The sequence below is a fragment of the Ambystoma mexicanum genome, chromosome 10, assembly GCF_040938575.1.
Source record: "Ambystoma mexicanum isolate Mex_15411 chromosome 10, UKY_AmexF1_1, whole genome shotgun sequence".
In the NCBI taxonomy this organism is placed as follows: domain Eukaryota; kingdom Metazoa; phylum Chordata; class Amphibia; order Caudata; family Ambystomatidae; genus Ambystoma; species Ambystoma mexicanum.
In genome coordinates, this window is record NC_090932.1 from 1,242,519,225 (window position 1) to 1,242,540,073 (window position 20,849).

Sequence of the window (20,849 nt, forward strand, 5' to 3'; positions counted from 1 at the left end):
GCTTTTGGATCGCGTCTCCTCGTGTCTCAATGTGTTGTGGAGGTAGTTTTTGCTTTGATGTTTTGCAGAACAGGGCCTTTGTATTATGAAATTTCGCTGGGCGTCCCTTTCGGCCTTTTTTTTTTTTTCTTTTTTTTTTAAATATTCCGCCGGTGTAAGGAAGATGCTGACTTTTGTGGCGTGCTTCCAGCTGCCAGCACCCAGCAAAGTGGCAAACAGTGAGGACAATATACTCGCGCCCTTGACTAGCACGGGCTTAACGCCGCAAGGGCATCCCTCACAGCCTTTTAGGTTCTGCTTCCTGGATTGGCGGAGCCACGAGAATTCAATCTCTTAAGGCTACAGTGTCTTTCTTCGCTCGCTGATCCCAAGATTCCACATTTCAAAATGCCGCTCAGTCGGCTCTCAGCTCTCACAGACTCATGTCCCAAAGAGATTCCAGATAAGATGACGTGACTGCCACCTTTCCACATTGGGCCACCTCTTCTTCCATTGCGTTAAGTAATTTTTCCAGATTTGTTATCATTAGATCGGCAAATGCTGCCACCTTGTGTTCCCTCCCTGCAAATGGGACTCCCTTTGTTTTTGTTGCCTCTTATCCTACTGAGCAGGGGTTCAAGATGAATAGCGTACATGAGAGAACATGGGGCAGCCCTGTTTTATTCCTCTTGTCACCCTTATTGGGTCGGACAGGTCCCCGTTAATTATAAGACATATTGTGGGGTTGCGATAACTAGCCGCAATCTTATCCATGAAGGAATTCCCGAATCCCATTTTGCTCATAGTTAGGAATAGGAATCCCCACTCTAGCCTATTGGATGCTTTCTCAGCGTCCAGTGCTACCAGCAATACGAGTTTGTGAGTATTACTTTCGCTTCATCCATTGATGGCGTGAATCCGCCCCCTTCCCATTTTATTTAAGAGAGTGGTTAAGTGGGTAACCAAGTTTTCCCGGAAGTCCCTATAGAACTCATTCGTAAATCCATCCGTGCCTGGGGCTTTATTAATTGGGAGGGACATGATAGTCTTGCAAGTTTCTTCTATGGCCATGCCCTCGTCAACGCTCTTCCTTCTCCTGAATTGTTGTTTTTGGGATGCTACAGTGCGACAGTCTAGTAGTGGCCTGTCCCGTTTGTTTCTGATTTGTGTAGGGCAGAGTAGAAATTTGTGAACTCCTTCTTTATAGCTGTTTGATCGGATCTTGATACCCCCTCTGGTGTCTTTATTTTGAGGATAGTACTTTCTCTTTCCTCCCTTCTCACCATCTTTGCGAGAAGCCTGTCTGCTTTCATATAGAAGCGTTGTCTGAGATGTGTCGGGGAGCGTTCAGCTCTACTCATTTGTAGGAGGTCTAACTGCCCCCTGATTGAAGTGTAGTCACTCCTTATCTCGGCTGTTGCTATTTTGAGCATCACTTCTTTCATTTTGGCCTCTAAGCCTTCTTCTATTAGTTTATGTTTCCTGTCCCTTCTTTCCTTGATTTCTATTATCTTCCCTGTATCGTAGGTTTAAATGCATCCCAGATTGTAAGGGGGGTTAGTTCCTGGTTGCCGTTGGTCTGGAAGTATGCCTCTATTGCTTTTTAGTTCTCCTTTCAGGGAGTCATCTTTGAAAATGTGGGCCGGGTATTTTCATAGGCCTGAGTGATATAGTTTCCTTTGCCATTGTGATAGGAGCATGGTCGATTATCGTAATTGCTCCTAACCTACATCCACAGCCCGGCCCAGCATGGAGTTTGATATACAGGGATGGTCTAATCCCGACAATTACCTATGTACGTGTGAGTAGATATCCCCTCGACAGTCCTTTTCCCTACAGACATCTACCAAGGCTAGGCTGTCTATTTGGTGCCCACAGCTCTTTTGAAAGTTTGTTCTGGGAGTAGGAGATCCTGGCGCTCCTGTCGCTATCTGGGTCCCACGCTAGGTTAAAGTCACCAGTGAGAACGCTTTTTCCCTTTGCAAACCCCTTCAAGTTTTCTTGGTATTTTTGTTTTATTTATAAAGCGCACCAGGCCCAAGGGCAACCGGGCGCATCACTTAGTTACAGGCATAATAAAAACATGGTTAGGCATTATATGTACAGACAAATATATAAACCTATGAACATATGACTTAAATATACAGATATATACAGGTAATGCAGTGAATATACAGGTGTGGGATATGCAAGTTTAAGGCAGTGGGCAATAAATGCAGTAGCTACTGATTCGAAGGTAGGGTCAAGGTAAGTCGTGGGTGGTCAGCCATGCTTTGGCTTTGCGTTTGAAGAGTGGGAAGGAAGGTTCAGCTCTCAGGGGGTTAGGTAGCGAGTTCCATAGCTTGGCTGCTAGGACTGGGAAGCTACGTCCACCGGATCTTTGTAGGTTGAAACGTGGGATATCAAGGCAGTTAGTTTGGGCACTTCTGAGTGGTCTAGAGGTGGTGTGTCGGGAAAATCTGCAGGCTAGGTAGCTTGGGGCTTGGTTGGCAAGGCTTTTGTGTGTAAGCGCCAATGCTTTAAGAGAGACTCTTTGGGAGACTGACAGCCAATGGAGGTTCCGTCTGGAATCTGAGATGTGCAAGTTCCTAGGGAGGTTGAGGGCTTCTCTACTTGCATTGTTTTGGGTGATTTGTAGTTTCTTTAGATTGTAGTGATTGGTACCCAGATAAAGGGTGTTACAGTAATCAATTTTAGAGAGGACCAGAGTCCTGGCAAGTGTGGTGCAGTTGGCTGGTGAGAGGAAGGGGCGGCATGCTGTGATGAGCTTACATGTGTAAGCTGCTGCAGAGGATACTGCATTAGTTTATTTAGATAGGGAGAGTGTGGAGTCAATGTAGATGCAAGTGTTTTAGTGTCTTTGGCAACTTTAATAGTATTGCCATCAATAGTGAAGGATTTAAACGCTGGGTCAAGTTTACTTAGACTTTGGTGTGAGCCAAGTATGAGAAGTTCGGTCTTTTTGTCGTTTAAGCACAATTCATACTGAGCCATCCAGGCCTGAATGACTTGGTAAATGGCATTGATGGTTAAGGAGTCAATTTTGTGGTCTCCTGTGATGGGAATGAGTATTTGGGTATCGTCAGCGTAGTTAGTAAACGTGACGCCCACTAGATCCAAGATGTCAAAGAGGGGTTTTGTGAAAACATTGTAGAGTGTTGGGAAACACATGATCCTTGGGGGACTCCACAAGTGATAGGGGAGGGTGCAGCGGTGGCAGTTGGAGAGAAGACCCTCATAGATATATTGTCAACGAATTTGGTGATCCAGGCAGTAGCTTTGTCCGAGAAGTGGGCAGCAGCTTTTAGATGACGGCATAGGATTTGGTGGTTAACTAAATCAAAAGCCGCACAGAGATCTAGAAGGAGTAGTAGGGCAAGTTTGCCCTTGTCCTTTAAGTCCCCAATCTGGGTTTTGAGGTCCAGAAGGGTGGTTTCGGTACCATAGCATGGTCGGAAGCCAGATTGCCCAAGTCATAAGAGATTATCAGTTTCCAGATACTCTTGGATCTGGAGGTATGCTGCACGATCAAGGATTTTAAGACGAAAAGGTACTGTGGTGATCGGCCGGTAGTTAGTGGGTATGTTGGCATCCAGGGTGGGTTTTTTTAGGAGTGGAATGACCCAAGCATCCTTGAGGTTGTTAGGGATGATCCCAGAACTGAATGAGGAGTTTATAAGGGTGGTGATGAAGGGGGCTAAGTTATGTGAGTCCTCCTTAATGATAGTGGCAGGGCAGAGGTCTCCCTGACAGTTGGTGGTTTTGAGGGTGTTGATGATGTGTCCAACTTCCAAGACGGAGAGAGGTGAGAAGCAAAATGGTTGCAAGGATTCAGTGTTAGTTTTGGGGTTCTCCTTGGTATTGTTATATGAGCGATTAGACTGCAGGCTGTTTTTTTTTCTCATTAATTTTGGTTTGGAGGGTAGCAATCTTGCCCAGGAGGGCCTTTTGAATGTTAGCACACCAGATACTATCTTTGGGACAGGGGTGGCTGGAGATTCTAATTCTTTAAGGATTTTGAAAAGCTCTTTGGGTTTGGATTGGGCTAGTTCATTACGTTTATTATAAGACTCTTTTTTTAGCAGAGAGTATAGCTTCTTTGTAATTTAGAGACATTAGAGCAACACTTGCTTTGTTAGCTTCCGTGAGGTGACTCTTCCAGCGTGATTCGAGGATCCTTTTTTCATTGCGAAGGGCTCTCAACTGAGGGGTGAACCAAGAATTGAGGTGTGCCCGAGGTTTAGGTTTCCGTAACTTGGATGGTGCGATGAGATCAAGCGCTTTTAGCATGGTCTGATTGTAGGTGTCTACCAAGACCGTGGGATCAGAGCAAGATCACTGAGGGGGGGAGGATGAGAGGAAGTAGTTTAGCACATGTTATATTAAGCTTATTTCTTGTGATGATGGCTGGCGCAATGTTGGTGATGGTGGGGATGATTTTGGTTGGAATGCTGAAGGTGATGAGGTGGTGGTCGGTCCACGTGCAAGGTTGGTTAGAGTTGATAGTGGTGTCGCAGTTAATGTCGGCTAACCAATCTAGGGTCCTGCCCTTAGAATGAGTAGGGGAGGTAACACGTTGAGTGAAACCTAGGTTAGATAAGAGATTATTGATTTCGAGGGCTGGGGCATCGTTGGGGTCAAGGTAGCCTAGGTTGAAGTCACCTAGAACTATAATTTGGGACTTGGACTTAGTGTTGTCGGTGAGGACGAGTGAGAGGTCATCGGCGAAGGTGGAAAGTGGGCCAGGGGATTCTGTATATAATGTGTAGTGTGACAGTCTGGTTAGGGAAGATAGCTAGTTTGGCTGTAAGTAGTTCGGCTGAAGAGATTTGGCAGGGAACAGCGGATAAGCGAAGATTAATTGAGGTTTTGTGGATGATAGCCACGCCACCGCCTTTTGGATTGGTCAGTATTGCAATCATTTCTGATGATGGTATAGCCTTCGGGGATGGCTAATGATAGAAGGGGTCCTGAGGCAGCATGAAGCCACGGTTCAGTAATGGCTATAAGGTCTAGGTCGTGAGTTATAATGAAGTCGGCCATATCAAGGGCGTGAGCAGAGAGATATCTGGTGTTGACCAGGGCAGCCTTGATGCAAGTTGTGGTACTTGGGGCAGCGGGGGTGTCCGGCGTGGCAATGATAGCAGTGGGTGTGGTTACGGGTTGTTGGTCACGGGCTGCAGGCTTAGTAAGTGATGGTTTGGCTGGTTGGTCAGTGATGGTTGAGTGGTAGGAGGTATGAGGGAGTCTGGACCCTAGTCTGGAGTTTCTCATAGATATCGTGCAAGGTTGGTTGGGTGTAGGCTTAGTGGCGAAGTGTTGAATAGAAGAGGGTGGTTGAGGTAGGGGTTGGCAGCTGGGGGGGTTGAACATGGTAGGCCGTATGATGTGAGGTGGCTGTGTGAGGCACGAAGCGATGCTAGTACTGTGCAGATGACAGATGGAATGCATGTGGGTGCTTGATGTGTCAGTAGAGAGGCTGCTACGGTAGTAGTATTAGCGCAATGTAGATGTAGTTCAAATAATGCTAGTAGTTGAACTAAAAAGAGGGGTCCACGTTGGAGGCGGGTGAGAGTGGGACTCTGGGTAAGCATAGCAACAAGTAAGTATGTTGACTGGGGTCAAAAGGTATGTGGCAAAGGCACAGGATTGGGTAACAGCTAAAGGTGGGCAAAAGCTGTTAGTCAAGCAGATTGGGCAGCGAGGAGGTGGCAGATGAGGGTGAGGCTAGGTTCTAAGTGCTGACTGTATTCGAAGGCTACCTGGAGCAGCAAAATCAACAAAGCGTCAGGGCGGGAGTACACATGAAAGGTCTGCATAAAATTAGAAACAGCAATGCAAAAGGCTTGAATACACGTGGAGCGTTGCATGCGATTGAATTCAACAATACGGCAGGGCGTGAAGCACAAATGGAAGATTATGCATCAGCAATATGGACAGATCGGCATACCGTGCATGCGTCTTATTGCTAAGTCAGGGTAGGCTAAAGAAACAGTATATTATGTATAGAAGTAAACGAGGCTTTACAAGCAGATGGCTAGCATTGAACGCAGTGAGCAGGTGCAGCTAATCCGTGTGAGGACAAGACGTTGGCACCGCGGATGAAAGCAAATCGTAACGAAAGGCAGCATATTGCAGGTTAGCAGTTAAGAGACGGTAATGCCGCTCGCACAATAGGACTGATCAATGGCGTGCAGTGAGAGCTCCTGACAAGTGGGTCGTTAAGCATGGTAGTACTGTCACAACCTCGCCCAAAACCCCCTCTGGACTCGGGCCTCTAGAGCCTGGCATCCTCTTCAAAAGCCCTCCTGGGGCCAGTCTTGGCGCCTATGGCGCCAGGCTCATACACCATGAAAAACAATGTGCTTTGGAACTACTTTATTGTGTCGTCAGCCAACATGGAGGCATCCACATGGCTTGGATCCTGGGAACCAAGCTTTGCGGTCTAGTGTTTTGGGTGTGTTAGCCTAGGGACTACTTTACCTGGACTATTTTGTTGGGGATATTTAAACCACACCCGAGCAAGACAACACGCTTCGCGTTACTTTGCAGTTTGCAACGTGACGCTCACCGTGTCCAGCTATACCCCCGAACCTCGGAGAAGCAGAACCTGCAAGGAGACCAAAGGAACATCATTAGCAGCAGCATCTTACCTGCAGTCTTCATCTTTAGCTACTCGCAGCTCCTGAGAACAGCTTCCTTGAATCTGCACACCTCCCGGACAGAACTACCTGAAAGAGGAAGACAGAGGCAACATTAAAGAAAGCAGTAGAGACATTGCAAATTACGAACTGCTCAAAAGGCTTACCTGGCTGGCCGCCTTTCAGCTGGCACCACTCCAGACATCCCACACGCACTGAAGAACACCACAACCTACAAGGAAAGAAGGAAAACACAGGTTAGCAAAGGCAAGACATCGCAGCGCTGCGCATAGCGCTTACTTACCGCATCATAGCGCTCTTAATGCGGCATCATTTACCAGCGGGGCTCAACCAAGCCAGTTTGTCGCGCTGAATCTCTGCATACCTAAGGGAGAAAGAGACATTATTAACCAAAGACAGGCATGCAGGATAGCAACAATACTAAAGAACAGCAATAAGACCTACCTGAACAATATCAAATAGGCCGGCGTCAGTGAAGTAACTGGACCGCACACGCCCACGAAAGACAACGCGCCCCTGCAAAGAAGGCAGGACGGAGAGCACGCCTAACTCTACCACAAGGTGAGGAGAGGGCCCCAGAGGGGCAGAAATCATACGGGGGTGGAGGGAGGATACTTACCCCGGTCGGTCAGTCTTGAACACCGTGCTCCTGTATTTTTAGGCAGAACCTTCCCCGCAGACCACATCTGGGCAAAACTGAGAAGTATACCAGCAAGTAACCCGGCTGGGTGGCGTCCCTGTGGATACCAGGTGAGCGTAACAAGTACATACGGATGATGAAGTGACCAGAAATTAAAGGAACATCCAAACACAGTAAGTAGATTGGTGGGTGTAATGCAATGTGCAGGCAGTTTGAAAAGCGTTACAACGTTAGAAAGTCTTACAGTTTTGAAGGCAGCAGGTTGTTGTAGGTCGACAGTGCCTCAGATACGTAGAACTTGAAGTGGTCTGGGAGGCAGACAGAAAAACGGGCAGGGAGTTTGGGCGAACGGCGAGGAAGGCTGAGGACAGGCAAGGGACAGGGAGCCTTTGTGAGTCGAGCCTTCGTGGAGAGGGCTGGCTCTCGCCTCCCGGTTTGGATTGGCTGACAATAACAGGGCAGCAGCCAATCCGCAGGCACAAAGGGAAGCAGCACTAGGTAAACTGTGTTGAAAGTGGTTCAATCCGGCAGGCAGCCATCTTGGAGTGGTGGGAGCCTCGTGGCATCTAATTGAGGTTCACTTTGCTGATGAAGGTTGCTAGTAGTATGCAGTTGGTAGGCTTATAGTAAGGCTACTATGGCATTGGGGCAAAATTAATGCCTGCGATTCCGGCATCACGGAATTAATATTTTTTTCAAAGGAAGTGGCAGCGCAATAAGCCTATCGGCCTACCTTGCAACAAGATTGTTGCTTCCTTCGGTTCAGCATGATGGTTCCACTGCTCCTGCAGTGTGCATCAGGGGAGCTCCTGCTCCTTCCAGGGCGATGTGAGCAGTGTTGTCTGTAGGAACCATTCTTGTCCTGTGTTTGGGGCATAAATGATGGCCACAGTGAAGGTTTCCTCCTCCCCTGGAGGTGTGCAGCTGAGTACCTTCCTTTTGGAGTCTTTCTCAACCTTCATCACCTTGAGGTCCGTATTGTTCCTTAGTGCGATTAGTACTCCTTTCTTTTTCGCATCGTTAGATTGCTAAATTATGTTTTAGCCCTGTATTCGGATCTTATGCTCATCTTTCTTTTGAATGAGAGTTTCTTGCAGGGTGACCAGGTCTGGCTTTTTTCAAAATGTTTTCTAGGCGCTGCCCTGGGGTTGATTGCTTCCTTGCTTGAACATAGACCTGGGTCTCTCCCTGTTCTGTTTCTTTCCATCTTCTCCTGGCCCCTCGAAGGCCTGCCCCCATCCCGCCTTCCTCCCCCTCATGCCCTCCTTCTCTAACCCTCCCCCCTTGCTGGGTGGACCCAACTGGCCTCTACCCCCTCATGATTCTCCTCTTCGGGGATTGAGAGATCATCCTCTCTCAGCTTGATCGTTTGCAGGTCTCCCAGACAGATTTTGATTACAAGATTCCCCTCCCTCTGCCTTACCCCTGCTGTGATTGCCTAATGGTACCCCCTCCCCAGGTATTTGTGTGGGCAGCTATTAGACCCGACTTTTTATTTGGAGGGGCTCCTGTCCGGAGTGTCCCCATTTCAATGGTCCTCCTTTGGTGACTTGCTCGGATTGGTTGGACCTATTTTTCCTCGATTTCCTCTTTGATTCTTGTGTGGACCATTCCCAGGCTTTTCTTTTGCTCCTTTGGGGGACCCTGGGTCTCCTTGACGCGTGATCCAACGTCTATTCCCAGGATGGAGGCTCCCTCTTCTGCCGTGGTGACTCTCCTTCGTCTCCCCTCCATCTCGAATAGGAACCCAAATGGGAACATCTATCTGTATTTGATTTTTCTTTTTGTCAGTTCTTGTGCAACTGGATGCATCATCCTCCTTTTGGTAAGCGTGACCTGTGATAGGTCCTGGAATAGCTGAATTTCTGAACCGTTGTAGTTTGTCTTTCACTCTTCTAGCTGCTGCTAGGATTTTTTCTTTTTGGCAGTAGTCGTGCATTGCTATAAGAGTGTCTGTTGGCCTAACCCCGGTTCGCTTCTTTTTGGGCCCACTCTATGTAGGCGGTCGATCTTGATTTCTGATGGATCTTGTGCATCTATTAAGTCGGCAAAGATTTGTGAAATTGTTTGGGATAACTCTAATTCGAGGGGATTGTGTCCTCCGACATATTCCACATCTATGACAGGTAATCACCACAGATGTGCTGCTTCGCAACATTTTCGGCGTCTGCGTCCTGCGTTGATGATGTCGATACGCTGTCCTTGGGGGGGCCTCCGTCGAGCCGATGTCACCGGATGTTATAAGTAGGACGCACGACGCTCGTAGCCTCAGTTCTGTTTTTTACGAAAACTTGTTTGCTTCGGAATCTTGGCACGCCTCGGTTCTTCTCCTGATTGAATTGGTTCTTCGTTCCTGGTTTTTGTGAAAAAATCATGTCTTCATCTTGTAACCCGCAGTCGTGCTTCAAGATATGTTGGGACTGCGGTTCCAAGATGTCGCTTACGGACCCGCACGAAGTCTGCCTCTGGTTCCTCGGTGAGGACCACGTCACCGATGACTTTGACGATTGCCAGTCTTTGACATCGAAGGCCTTGCGGGAGCGGAAGAAGCTATCTGTAGGTAGGGTTTCCAAACCCCAAAAGTCGAGATCCGCTGGGCTTTCGACCGATGATTCGAGGGGCGACTCTCTGCGTCGGCTTAAGTCCAGGGGGTCTCGGTCCCGGAGTGGTTCCCGCCATACCTCTGCCTCTTCTAGGCACACGCGGAAGCGCCGTCACCGGTCCGAGGACTCTGCCATACGGCGGGTAGCTTGTCCCAACAAGCATTCCTCTTCTGCGGAATGGGACGCATTTCGTAAGGAGATGATGGCGATTTTCGAATCGCAGGGCTCCGTTCCGTCCACGCCTTTGAGAGAAGCCGGCAAGGAACGGGCTAGGGCCACTGCTCGCACGCCTTCGGACTCGGGCGGTCGGCGTGATCATCGGGAGCCATCGAGGGCATGATTGGACATGGTAGACCCCTCTAGCCATGCCCGCTCCAGTTCCTGGTCCTCGACGCCCTCGAGACCGTCGGAGCCTGTGAGGTCTTCTAAGAAGACATCGACACAATCGGCGCCATATCAGTCGAGGGACTCTTTCGAGGCTCCGCCTCCGAAGAAGTAATCGACGCCATCGGGGTTCTGGCCTCAAAGCCGTTATCGCCTCGCTCAGCATCAACGCTAATTCCGTCGGCGCCTTTTGAGGAGGCTTTATCCGAGGTACCCCGGAGACCGGTGGATACACAGAGGAAGGCCCTGGTAAGTCGGCCTGTGTTTGAGCCTTTTTCTGTGCCCTCATCCAGGGATTTGTTCCAGCCTCTGGATTATATCTCTGAGGTGGATGAAGGGTTGGATGTGGAAGGTCTGGTTCCTCAGGAGGTTCCTGATGAACTGTTGTCTGGTCATAGCCAGTTGGAAGACCTGCGTCAATCTTTGCATGACGCCAGTGGTCTGGGCACCTCCCCAGAGGTTGAATTTGGCAGGCCTGAGCCTGGTACTCAAGCTGAATCTTCATAGAGGCGTCTCAGGTCGAGGATGACAGAGTATTTGGGGTGGTCTGCTTCACCTGTGGATTTTCTGCAGGATGACCAGACAGATATCTTGGACCATGGTCCACCCGGTGCTGCCATTTCATATGGCCTTACAATGAAGGGTGGCGGCGGCTTGGACTCCTCGGGAGAGTCTCCAGGCAGTGAATAAGTTGTTGCCGAAAAAATACCGTCGAGCCAGTGGCGACCCCGGCTACTTGTCTTTGCACCCCACTCCGAAGAGTTTGTTGGTGCAGGCGGCTACGGCCCCAGCGAAGCAGGCGTCGTACCCTACCATCCCTCCTGATGGGGACGACAGGCGTTTGGACGGTTGGGCGAAGAAAGTGTTTTCATCTGGGGGTATGGCTTTAAAGGCAGCCAACTCAGTTTGTGCCTTGGCAAGATTCACTCACACTCTGTGGAATTGTTTCTTTGGCGGCTGAACATATTCCCGAAGGGGAGGAACAGGATGATTTTCTTGCCCTCGTTCAGGATGGCAAGGATGCCATGTGTGAATCCGTTCAGTCGGGTCTGGAAGTGGCAGACTGTGTCAGCTGGTCCATAGCGGCGAGCACCGTGATGCACAGGTTTGTGTGGTTGCAGAAGTCAGGGTTTGCTCTTGATGTACAGTCCCGGCTTCTCAACATGCCCTTTGATGGTTACCATATTTTTGGCAGCAAGGCTGACGAGAGCCTTGAGAGGTTGCAGACCTCCAAAGCTGCAGCGAAGTCGTTGAGCGCTGCAGTTGTCAACCTCAGTCTTTTCATCCTAGGGGACAGCAATGGAGGGGAGGTTCCTTTCGATACTACACGACCTTTGGTAGATCGAGGGGAGCTGCCAGTCAAAGGGGCCAATGTAGGAGTACCAGAGGTACTCGAGGTGCCAAAGCCACCCGGGCAGTTGCCTCTTTGCCCTCAGGCACTGCCGCAGCCGCTTCAGCTCAGTCATGAGGCATGTCCCATGGTTCGCCGGTTGGGGGAAGGCTGGCGCAGCATCTTGTAGAATGGCGTGCCATTATTTCAGATGTGTGGGTTCTGGAGATCATAGCCCACGGCTACTGTCTTCCTTTCCGGCAGAGGCCTCATGACAGTCCACCAGGGAAGCTCTCTTTGAAGAGTCCGGATCCGCTCCTTACGCAGGAGATCAAATCCCTGCTGGAGAAAGGCGCCATAGAACTGGTGCCTGTAGCGGAGAGGAACAAGGGATGGTATTCCCCATATTTTTTGATCCCGAAAAAAGACAGGGGATTGAGACCCATCATGAGACCCATCATGAACTTGCATGGTTTGAACAAGCTCCTCAGGAAGGATAAGTTCAAGATGGTTACTCTTTCTCAAGTCCTCCAGGCCCTTCAACTTCAGGACTGGTTGGTGTCTCTCGACCTCAAGGATGCTTACTTTCATGTGCCGATTCATCCCAAGCACAAGTACCACCTGAGGTTGGCGACTCACATTTTCAGTTTCTTGTTCTGCCGTTCGGAATGACCTCCGCCCGAGGGTCTTCTCGAAGCTCATGGTGGTGTTGGCAGGGTATCTCAGAAAGGGGGGATTCACGTCTACCCCTACCTGGACGATTGGTTGATCAGGACGCGCACTCCCGAGCAAGTCCTGGATCATCTGTCCGTCACCTGCCACTCCCTTCACAAGATGGGCTTCTCCCTCAACTTAAAGAAGTCCCACTTGACACCTACCCAGCGGTTCCAGTACAACGGAGCAGTGCTCGACACATCTCTGAGGCAGTGTTCGCCTCCCCAGGTGAGGGCTCATCACATTCTGCAGATGGTGGACAAGTTTCAACGTGCCCAGTCTCCCGGCGTTCAAGTTCTTGAGGTTGCTCGGACTCATGGCATCCTGCATTCTTCTGGTGCCAGAGGCCAGGCTGCGGATGAGATCTCTGCAGTGGGCTCTCACGATGCAGTGGTCACAAGCCTCCGGCAGGATGTCGGCTCCCGTTCAGGTGCCGCCCTCGGTCGCCCAGGATCTGCTGTGGTAGGCCATCAAAGGCAATCTGATGAAGAGGGCTCCATTTTGGCTACCTTAGCCAGAGGTGACAATCGTGACGGACGCATCTCTCACAGGATGGGTAGCTCATGCCAACAAGTTGGCAGTCGGCGGTCGTTGGTCTCCGTCGGAGTCCAGACTCCATATCAATCTGTTGGAGCTGAGAGCCATCAGGCTAGCTCTGAAGGCTTTTCTGCCGTCTGTGCGGGGGAAGAATGTCTTGATTCTGACGGAAAATTCAGTGGCCATGCACTACCTCAACAAAAAGGGGGTGCAGGGTCTCTCCCTCTGTGAAGGGAGGCGATTCAGCTCTGGTTTTGGGCCATCCAGCAGGATATTTCGATCTCGGCAGTTCATCTGGCCAGAGACAAACGAGGCAGCAGACTCTCTGAGCAGGCAGAGCACGGTCTCTCACGAGTGGGAGCTGGCTCGGGAGGTTCTCCTGGAGATCCTCGCCATTTGGGGGACCCCACAAGTGGATCTCTTCGCCGCCAGTGTCAACCGGAAGTGCGAAAGATTCTGCTCGTTGCAATTTCATCCAAGAGGAGCCTTAGGGGACACGTTCGTAGTGGAGCGGTCCTTCCCACTGCTGTACGCGTTTCCTCCAGTCCCTGTCATTCCGCAAGTGCTGCGGAGGTTACGGAGGTTCGGTTCCCGAATGATCCTCATTGCTCCGGCATGGGCCAGGAGAGCGGGGTACCCAGACCTTCTCGACATGTCCATCTGCCCTCCACGCCGTCTTCCCTACTGAGACGATCTGCTCTTTCCGGAGGGGGGTCGGGTTCTCCATCCAGAGGTCAAGTCTCTCAACCTTCCTGCTTGGTTTCTAAAAGGTTGAGGTACAAGGATTGGGACCTCCCTGAAGACGTGATGGAGGTCTTGCTTTCGGCCAGAAGGCCTGCAACAAAGTCCCTGTACCGTTGCCGTTGGAGAAAGTTCTGCAACTGGTGCAGGGTAAAGAATGTGGATCCTTTTTTATGTGCCATTCCTGTGGTTCTGTCTTTTGCTTTCGTTAGCCCACAAGGGCCTGCAAGTGGGTACCATTAAGGGTTACCTGGCGGTGCCGTCCATATTTAAGCGCTCGTCTGATGAGTGTTCTTATTTTAAGATTCCTTTGATTTCTCAGTTTCTGAAAGGGCCAACTGTGTTCCCACCGTCTCCTTTCCAGGTGCCCGGTTGGGAATTGAACTTAGTTCTGAAATTCCTAATCGGAGCTCCGTTTGAGTCCTTAAATTCTTGTCCTTTGAGACTGTTGACCTTTAAAACTGTATTTTTGGTTGCAGTTACTTCCGCTCGCTGAGTGAGTTGCAGGCACTATCCGCCAAGCCACCTTTCACGGTGTTCCATAAGGACACGGTTGTCCTTAGGGTCCGTCCTTCTTTTCTCTCGAAGGTTGCGTCAGACTTTTATTTGAGCCAGAAGGTCATTCTTCTGGCGTTCTATCCTCCTCCACATCCTGGTAAGGAAGAGGAGAGGCTCCATACATTGGATCCTAGGAGAGCTTTAAGTTTCTACATCTCACGCATGTCCCGGATCAGAGTGGACGATCAGCTCTTTGTAGGATACACTGGAAGGCGTTTGGGTCAAGCTATTACTAAGCAGACCTTGTCCAGATGGATTATCTTGACCATCTCTGAATGCTACCGTCTGGCTGGTAAGGACCCTCCACTAGGCCTATGGGCCCATTCTACTAAGGGTGTGGATGCCTCTACTGCTCTGCAGAGGGGTGTTCCCATTCGTAACATCTGTGATGTAGCCATATGGGCCTCTGTCCATATGTTTGTAAAACACTATTCCCTGGATTCTATCCATGGGCAAGAGTTGGCCTTTGGCAAGGCTGTCCTCTAATCTGCAATTTAATTGGGCATTCTAAAATTCTAAATTCTTTTCCTACCTCCATACGTTGGTACTGCTTTGGGTGTCTGTCATAGATGTGGAATACGTCGGAGGACACAATCCCCTCGAAGAACAAGTTACTTTCTTACCTGGTAACGTTCTTTTGATGGTATGTTCCGACGTATTCCACATCACACCCACCCAGCCTGCCCCTCTACAGAGTTTATGCGCTTGCAGCTTACATTTACGCAAGGCTTTCTGTAGTCATACTGGCAGAAGATTGGTGCCACACGTTCTGGGGAAAAAAACTACAACTGAGGCTACGGGCGTTGGGCGTCCTACTTATAACATCTGGTGTCATCGGCTCGACGGAGGCCCTCAAGGACAGCGTATCAATGTCATCGACACAGGAATCTGACGCCAAAACCTTTCCGAAGCAGCACAGCTGTGGTGATTGCCTGTCATAGATGTGGAATATGTCAAAGGAATATCCCATCGAAAGAACGTTACCATGTAAGAAAGTAACTTGTTGTTCTAATGTTTGATCTCCTTGATCTGTTTTCTAGATCCTCCGCTTGGATCTCCAGGTTGTGCGTGGCTCTGGTTAAGTGGTCCATTAGCTCCTCCACCCTGAGAGTCATCCGACAGCTCCTGCAATGCTTTTTCATTTGTGGCAACTCTAGCTTCGAGCTGATGTAGGTCTCCCTGCACTTCCTTTAGTGTTCCCGTTAGGTCTTTCTTCATTTTGTCCAGTTGGGATTGGATGGTTTCTCTCCGAAATCTTGAAAGCATTGCTCAAGGAATTGCTTTGTGACCTTTCCCCCTTCTGTTTTTCTTCCTGGGGGCCTCTGTTGCTTCTCTGTCCACCTCCTGGTCTTTATTGGGCTGTGCCCCCCCCTTCCTTCCTCCACAGCCTCTGGATGGTTCCGTCTTGCGGCTTTTTGCTCCCTTTCGCTGGACCTTGGCCTTCTTTCCCTTCGTTTTTCGACATTTCTCCTTAGGGTGGTATTACCTATGGGTAGCTTTGTGGGCGGCTCTGTTGAGTTTTATGTTGGTGCGGCTGCAGGATCAGCAAGATGTACTATCCTTTCGGTGGTGCTCAAGGGCGCTTCTCATGGTCTCTGATGGCCCTCCCTTTCGTTGGCGGGGAGGTGGTTCTGCCCCATCCCGGGGTATACCTGGACCTTCCTTTTGTTGGTGGTGTGGGTGTTCAGCCTTGTCCCAGGGTGTACCTGGCCCTCTCCTTTCAGTGGAGAGGACCTCTTGGGGCTTTCTTGTTTGTCTTGGCCCTGGGGGTTCCAGTTACCCATCTTTGAGGCAGTCTGCCCTTGCCCACTTGTGCTGATTTCTTAGATTTGATGCGAGCTCCTCAAGCCCCTGATTGCATCCCCCTGGTCTGGCCTTAGTTGATTTTTGTGGGTTGGTGTCTGGTCTGTGGGGCCCCACGTGTATTTTGGGTTCCCCCACAAAGCACAATCCACTCCTGAGGGAAGTTATGGGGCAGCGGGGGTGAGCCTAGTCCCCCTGCCCATTGCGTGGGTCTGGGGGTGTATGGATGGTGCTTCTGCTCTTGTCTCCTTTGGCCTGAGACTGGAGGGACCCTTCCCGCCATGGGTCTTGTAAGGGACTGCCTGGATGTCCCTGGAGTCTCCGGTTATGTTTCTGGGCATCACGCCTTCACTGCCTGGTGGTCAGCAGTCCTGTCGGTTTGGCTGACTGTTTTTGTTTTTTTATTTTTTTTATTTCTGCATGGGCCCGGGGTCTTTTTTTGTACAGGCCGAATATCACAAGGAGAGGAGGCGACAGAGACTTACCGGGGACGTGGGGGGCTCTGCCATACCTTCTCCGCCCGGCCCTCTGAGGCGTGTCCCTCCTCCTGGCAGTCTCGTGGGGCTGCGCCGGCGTATCCCTCGCTTCAGCCCCAGAGGTCCTCTGCGGTGGAGGTACGTCTTTCTTTCCACAGCAGTCCCCCTTGCCTTCACGATCGGCTGCCCACGGAGGTGCGGGGGGGGGGGATCGGGATATAGACTGCAGCGGGACTGAGGCGGGGGATAGCCAGAGCATGGTCTCCGACTTAATGTTGTTTGTGCTGGGCTCTCTGCCTGGTCGGCTTCCATCGTCGCAGCCTCCATTCGGGTCTTTCACGTTTGCTTTTTTGCCTGTTATTATTGCTGGGCAGAGAGAGGGCTCCAATTTGGTCCGTTTGTGTCCCGGGGAGGGGGATTCCGGGTATATAGAGCCTTTTCTGCGATTCTGCAGGGATGGAGCGAACCACCTCAGTGTTCTCTGCGAGGCAGCCATCTTGAATCACCAGTTATGTTTAATTGATAAATTGTCTAAGCCTCAAATAACTGTATTTGTATACATTCTGCCTAACTGTATTGTTAAGAGCGATCTGCGCGTGTTTAACTGAACTGTTCACCACTCACACCCTCGGTCACAATACCCAGATTCTTTGGCTTGACATTAGTGTTTGTGCTTGTTCATCAGAATGGAGTGACCTCACAGAATCACAGGGCTTATTTTGAAAATCCATCCGGCAAAACATGTATTTCCTCCAGATTCATTAAAACTTGGTCTACCTTGGGATAGGTTTGTGTACGACTTTGCTGTAGACTGCCCATATTGAAAGGTTATACGTTTGCAACTTGCTTTGTACAGGTAGGTCTGGTCCTGTTGCAGTTGGGAATTTTAGGATTTGACATACATGCATTTTAGAGGTAGGATGTTAGTAGGATGCTAGTGATGAAGTAGAGCGTTTGTTCATCTTTCTTACCCTAGTGATAAAAGGCTCAGGCTTAAGTCTTGTGCACGGCGCTATGATAAAGCCAACAGACTTGCTTGATTTCTGGCAAGATACCATAACCAATAGTTGGCCATGATTAAGAAAAAAATGAAATAATATTCCATGATTGATGGTTCTTTTAATTTTCTGTGTCTTCCAGTATTGGACATCAGCCTACTCTCCTCACAGGATGTGGTACGGATGCTGCTGTCCCTGCAACCCTTTCTTCAGGATGCCATTCAGAAGAAGCGGACAGGACGGACCTGGGATAACATCCAACATGTCCAGGGGCCCCTGACCTGGCAGCAATTCCACAAGATGGCAGGACGAGGAACCTATGGTATGGCTAGCTGAAATATTATTTAGATTCGTCAAATTTATAATAACTATTCATTTGTTAGCTACATGCTGTTCTAATATGTTATGTTCTGTTATTCATCATTTATACTGTGCTCATCACCACCGTTGTAGTCTTATGACAACTAACCTTGTCCGAGAAGCAGCGTATTGCGACCCCGCCAGGGTGTCATCAGACTGTTGTCTGTGGATATAAAAGAAGGTTTAGGGAATAGGAGGTGATGGGAAAGGGGATTCGTGGACAAACAACTTAGTGGGGGGAAAAACACATATGAGGTTATGAAGAGGGATCACGGTTGTGTTAGCTGGGATGCATGTTTCTTAGCTGCGATTTAGTTATGGGTAGGCATGAGAGAAAGTTTAAGGAATATACAGCCTGTTCTACAAGCAAGACTCAACTGTGATGGCAGAATCTAGACCAGATGATACCTGACACTAAATAAGGTTGGTGTGTAGTTGCATTAGGGACTTTAGAGGTGCTCAAGCAATGCCTGATGATATGCAGGCTGTTTCCAGTTTAGTTTGTAAGAAACCCTCCCTGTAATGAGAGAAAACTGGGTTTGCCAAGGCAGCTGACATAAGTGTCAGCGCCAAGAGGTGGACGTGTATGAATTGAATGCAAGGAAAAAAACAAAAGGGAGATGATGGAGGAAGAGCAGATGCTGAACTTGAGTGCCATACAGACAAATTCTGAGCGTCATTCCAATAATAACAAGTTCATAAGCTGTAACCTAAGTGCTTAAGAAAACTATTTGTAGTTGAAAGATAATTGCATGGTTTATTTATGTTTGCGCAAAAAGGAGCGCTTAGTTGAAATGTCATTTCTTCAACAAATAAAATTGAGTAGCACAGAATCCTGTCACAGTATTCTTTTATTTTGCTGTGAGGATCTTAGTAGGAAATGACACCATACACACTTGTAAATGATGACAAACTGATGTTAGTGAGGAAGGAAATGAGGAGACATGAGGGTAGCAGTACTCAACAGTACATTTACCCAAGTAACCAGGGGATAGTCAAGAGGTTGCAACAGGTGAGGTGGAATATGCCATGGTTTCTGAATCTTACAACTGGGCAGCATGTTTATAGGCAAATTCTATTGACTGACAAGGCTGCGGCTTACCTCCAAGTTTGAGGATCCTCTTTCAGTGTAGGATAGCTGGAAAAATAGATGATCTGAATTTTTTGAAGTCAATTTTGGGAATGGTAAGGCAACAATGGGTAAGTGAGTGGAATAATGTGATTGGAGAGCAGTAGGGACAGATGGATCCTTGGTTTATTTGAAAAGTAAAGTGAGGAGTTTGTCCAGGAATCTCTTGTGAACTGTGGCCCCACGCATGGCCTGCTTAAGGTGTGAGCAATGGGTTGAGTAAAATGTGTGGGCATAGCTGAGAACATACTCTGCCATAATGGAGTAGTAAGGTAAGTGTTTGGTTTTTGCAACAATCGACTGACTTGACTTTATCAATTGTGGTTATCTACAGCTCTGCCTCTCCACCCCAGTCATCCCCCCCCGTTCCCACAAGAGACCCCTAACGGATTCTCACATTACATTGACTAGTGTTTCGTGTTTTACATAGCATTTTGAGTGCCTATACAAAAAGAGTGCCTGAAATTCTGAAAGGGGGGCAGCTCCCCTTCAAGATCTTACAGTGAGCAAACTGTGGTCCTAATGTGAGTGTCAGGAGCACATCCGTCTACTGGAGCTGACAGGAATCCGGCTTGCCCTGGTTGCTTTCCTCCGCTCTGTGAAAGGCAAGACATTGTTGATCCCGATGGACAACACTGTAGCCATGCATTGCCTTGAGCGGGTTAGCTTGGGCTCCTGGCCTCTGTGCAAAGAAGCCGTGCAATTTGTGGTTCTGGGCTCTGGAGAACAGCGTGTCTGCAGCCGACCTGGCCAGCAGGGAGAATGTGCTGGCAGATGCACTGTGCAGACAGTCTTCAACCTCCATGAGTGGTTGATGTAAGGGTGCAGAAGGAGAAGACTGACACACAGGTGGCATAGTGATTGCTATAGACTTTTATTGGTCAAGATCATAAAGAGAAAACCTAACTTTCCCCATCTCTAAGAGGGTTTTCCCTGCATCAACTAAAACACTTAGAGTTTTGTAATAATGTCCGTGTAAATCAATAGTTCACCTTTCTGTGTCAAAAACCCTACTTTTGTCCCTTACACTTAAAACCAAACTAGAGATAAAGTAGGCCTGGGTCCAGAAGGAGGACTCTCTTCCATGTTTTGGTTTCTTCTTAGCGGGAGGACTCCCTTCCCTGGGTCAAAATTGTCCAACACAAAATACAAAATTCCAGCACTTCTCTCTATCAGGCGCGCTGCTTAACTTGTAACACTTTGTATCAGAAAGTCTTTTCAGCTCTGGTAAACCAGTATAATGACTCCCTTCTCCTGGTCTCTTTTCACTTGTTCGTACAATTTATCATCACCATGGGAAATGGCTACCTTTCACTGGACTCTTTCACTTTGCTTTCACATTTCAACACTTTCAGCCATTCCTTTAGAGGGTCCCAGACCGAGGCTTCCCCGTCTGCAGACTTGGTTCACCCCCCTTTCCAAGTACTGTCATGGTGAAGATGCCTTGTACTTCTCCTGTGGGTGTGGGTCCCAGATCTGTTTTTCTCTACTGCTTTGATTTTTTGCTCCTGCCAGGTACTGCCATGAAGAAGATGAGTTGTAGGGATCTTCTTTTGTGGGTGTGAGTCCCAGGTCTGTATTTCCCTTCTTTGCATTTGTGTACTCAGAGCCCTTTTCTCCCAAGTACTATCACAAGGAAGATGACTCCTGATGTTCTCTTGTTCCTGGTTCCTCAACCCTTCCCTGGTTGTAACGCTCACCTGATTCTCGCAGAGGCGCCGGTCTTGACTGGGCGACTACCGTATCTTCAAAGGTGATGTGTAGCACCCGGTTGGCTCTTTGGGCTGGACCTCTGTGCACTGTATGCCTGACGTATAGAGTAAGATGTCTGGGGTTAATGAACTGGGGTTATTGGGGTGTCCCTATCTCTTTCCTCTTCTCCTCTCCTGTAGACCCCCAAAGGTTAACGCTCTCACCTTAGGTAAGTGAAGGCCG

General features: G+C 49.1%; 1 protein-coding gene across 1 annotated transcript in view; it reads left to right on the forward strand.

The window, feature by feature from the left end:
- Positions 1-20,849, forward strand: part of MED13L (mediator complex subunit 13L) — a 2,324,591-nt gene that overhangs the window by 1,750,678 nt on the left and 553,064 nt on the right. Inside the window, exon 18 of the mRNA XM_069619219.1 lies at positions 17,568-17,747. Coding sequence (XP_069475320.1) covers positions 17,568-17,747 — 180 coding nt within the window. The remainder of the gene's footprint in view (positions 1-17,567; positions 17,748-20,849) is intronic.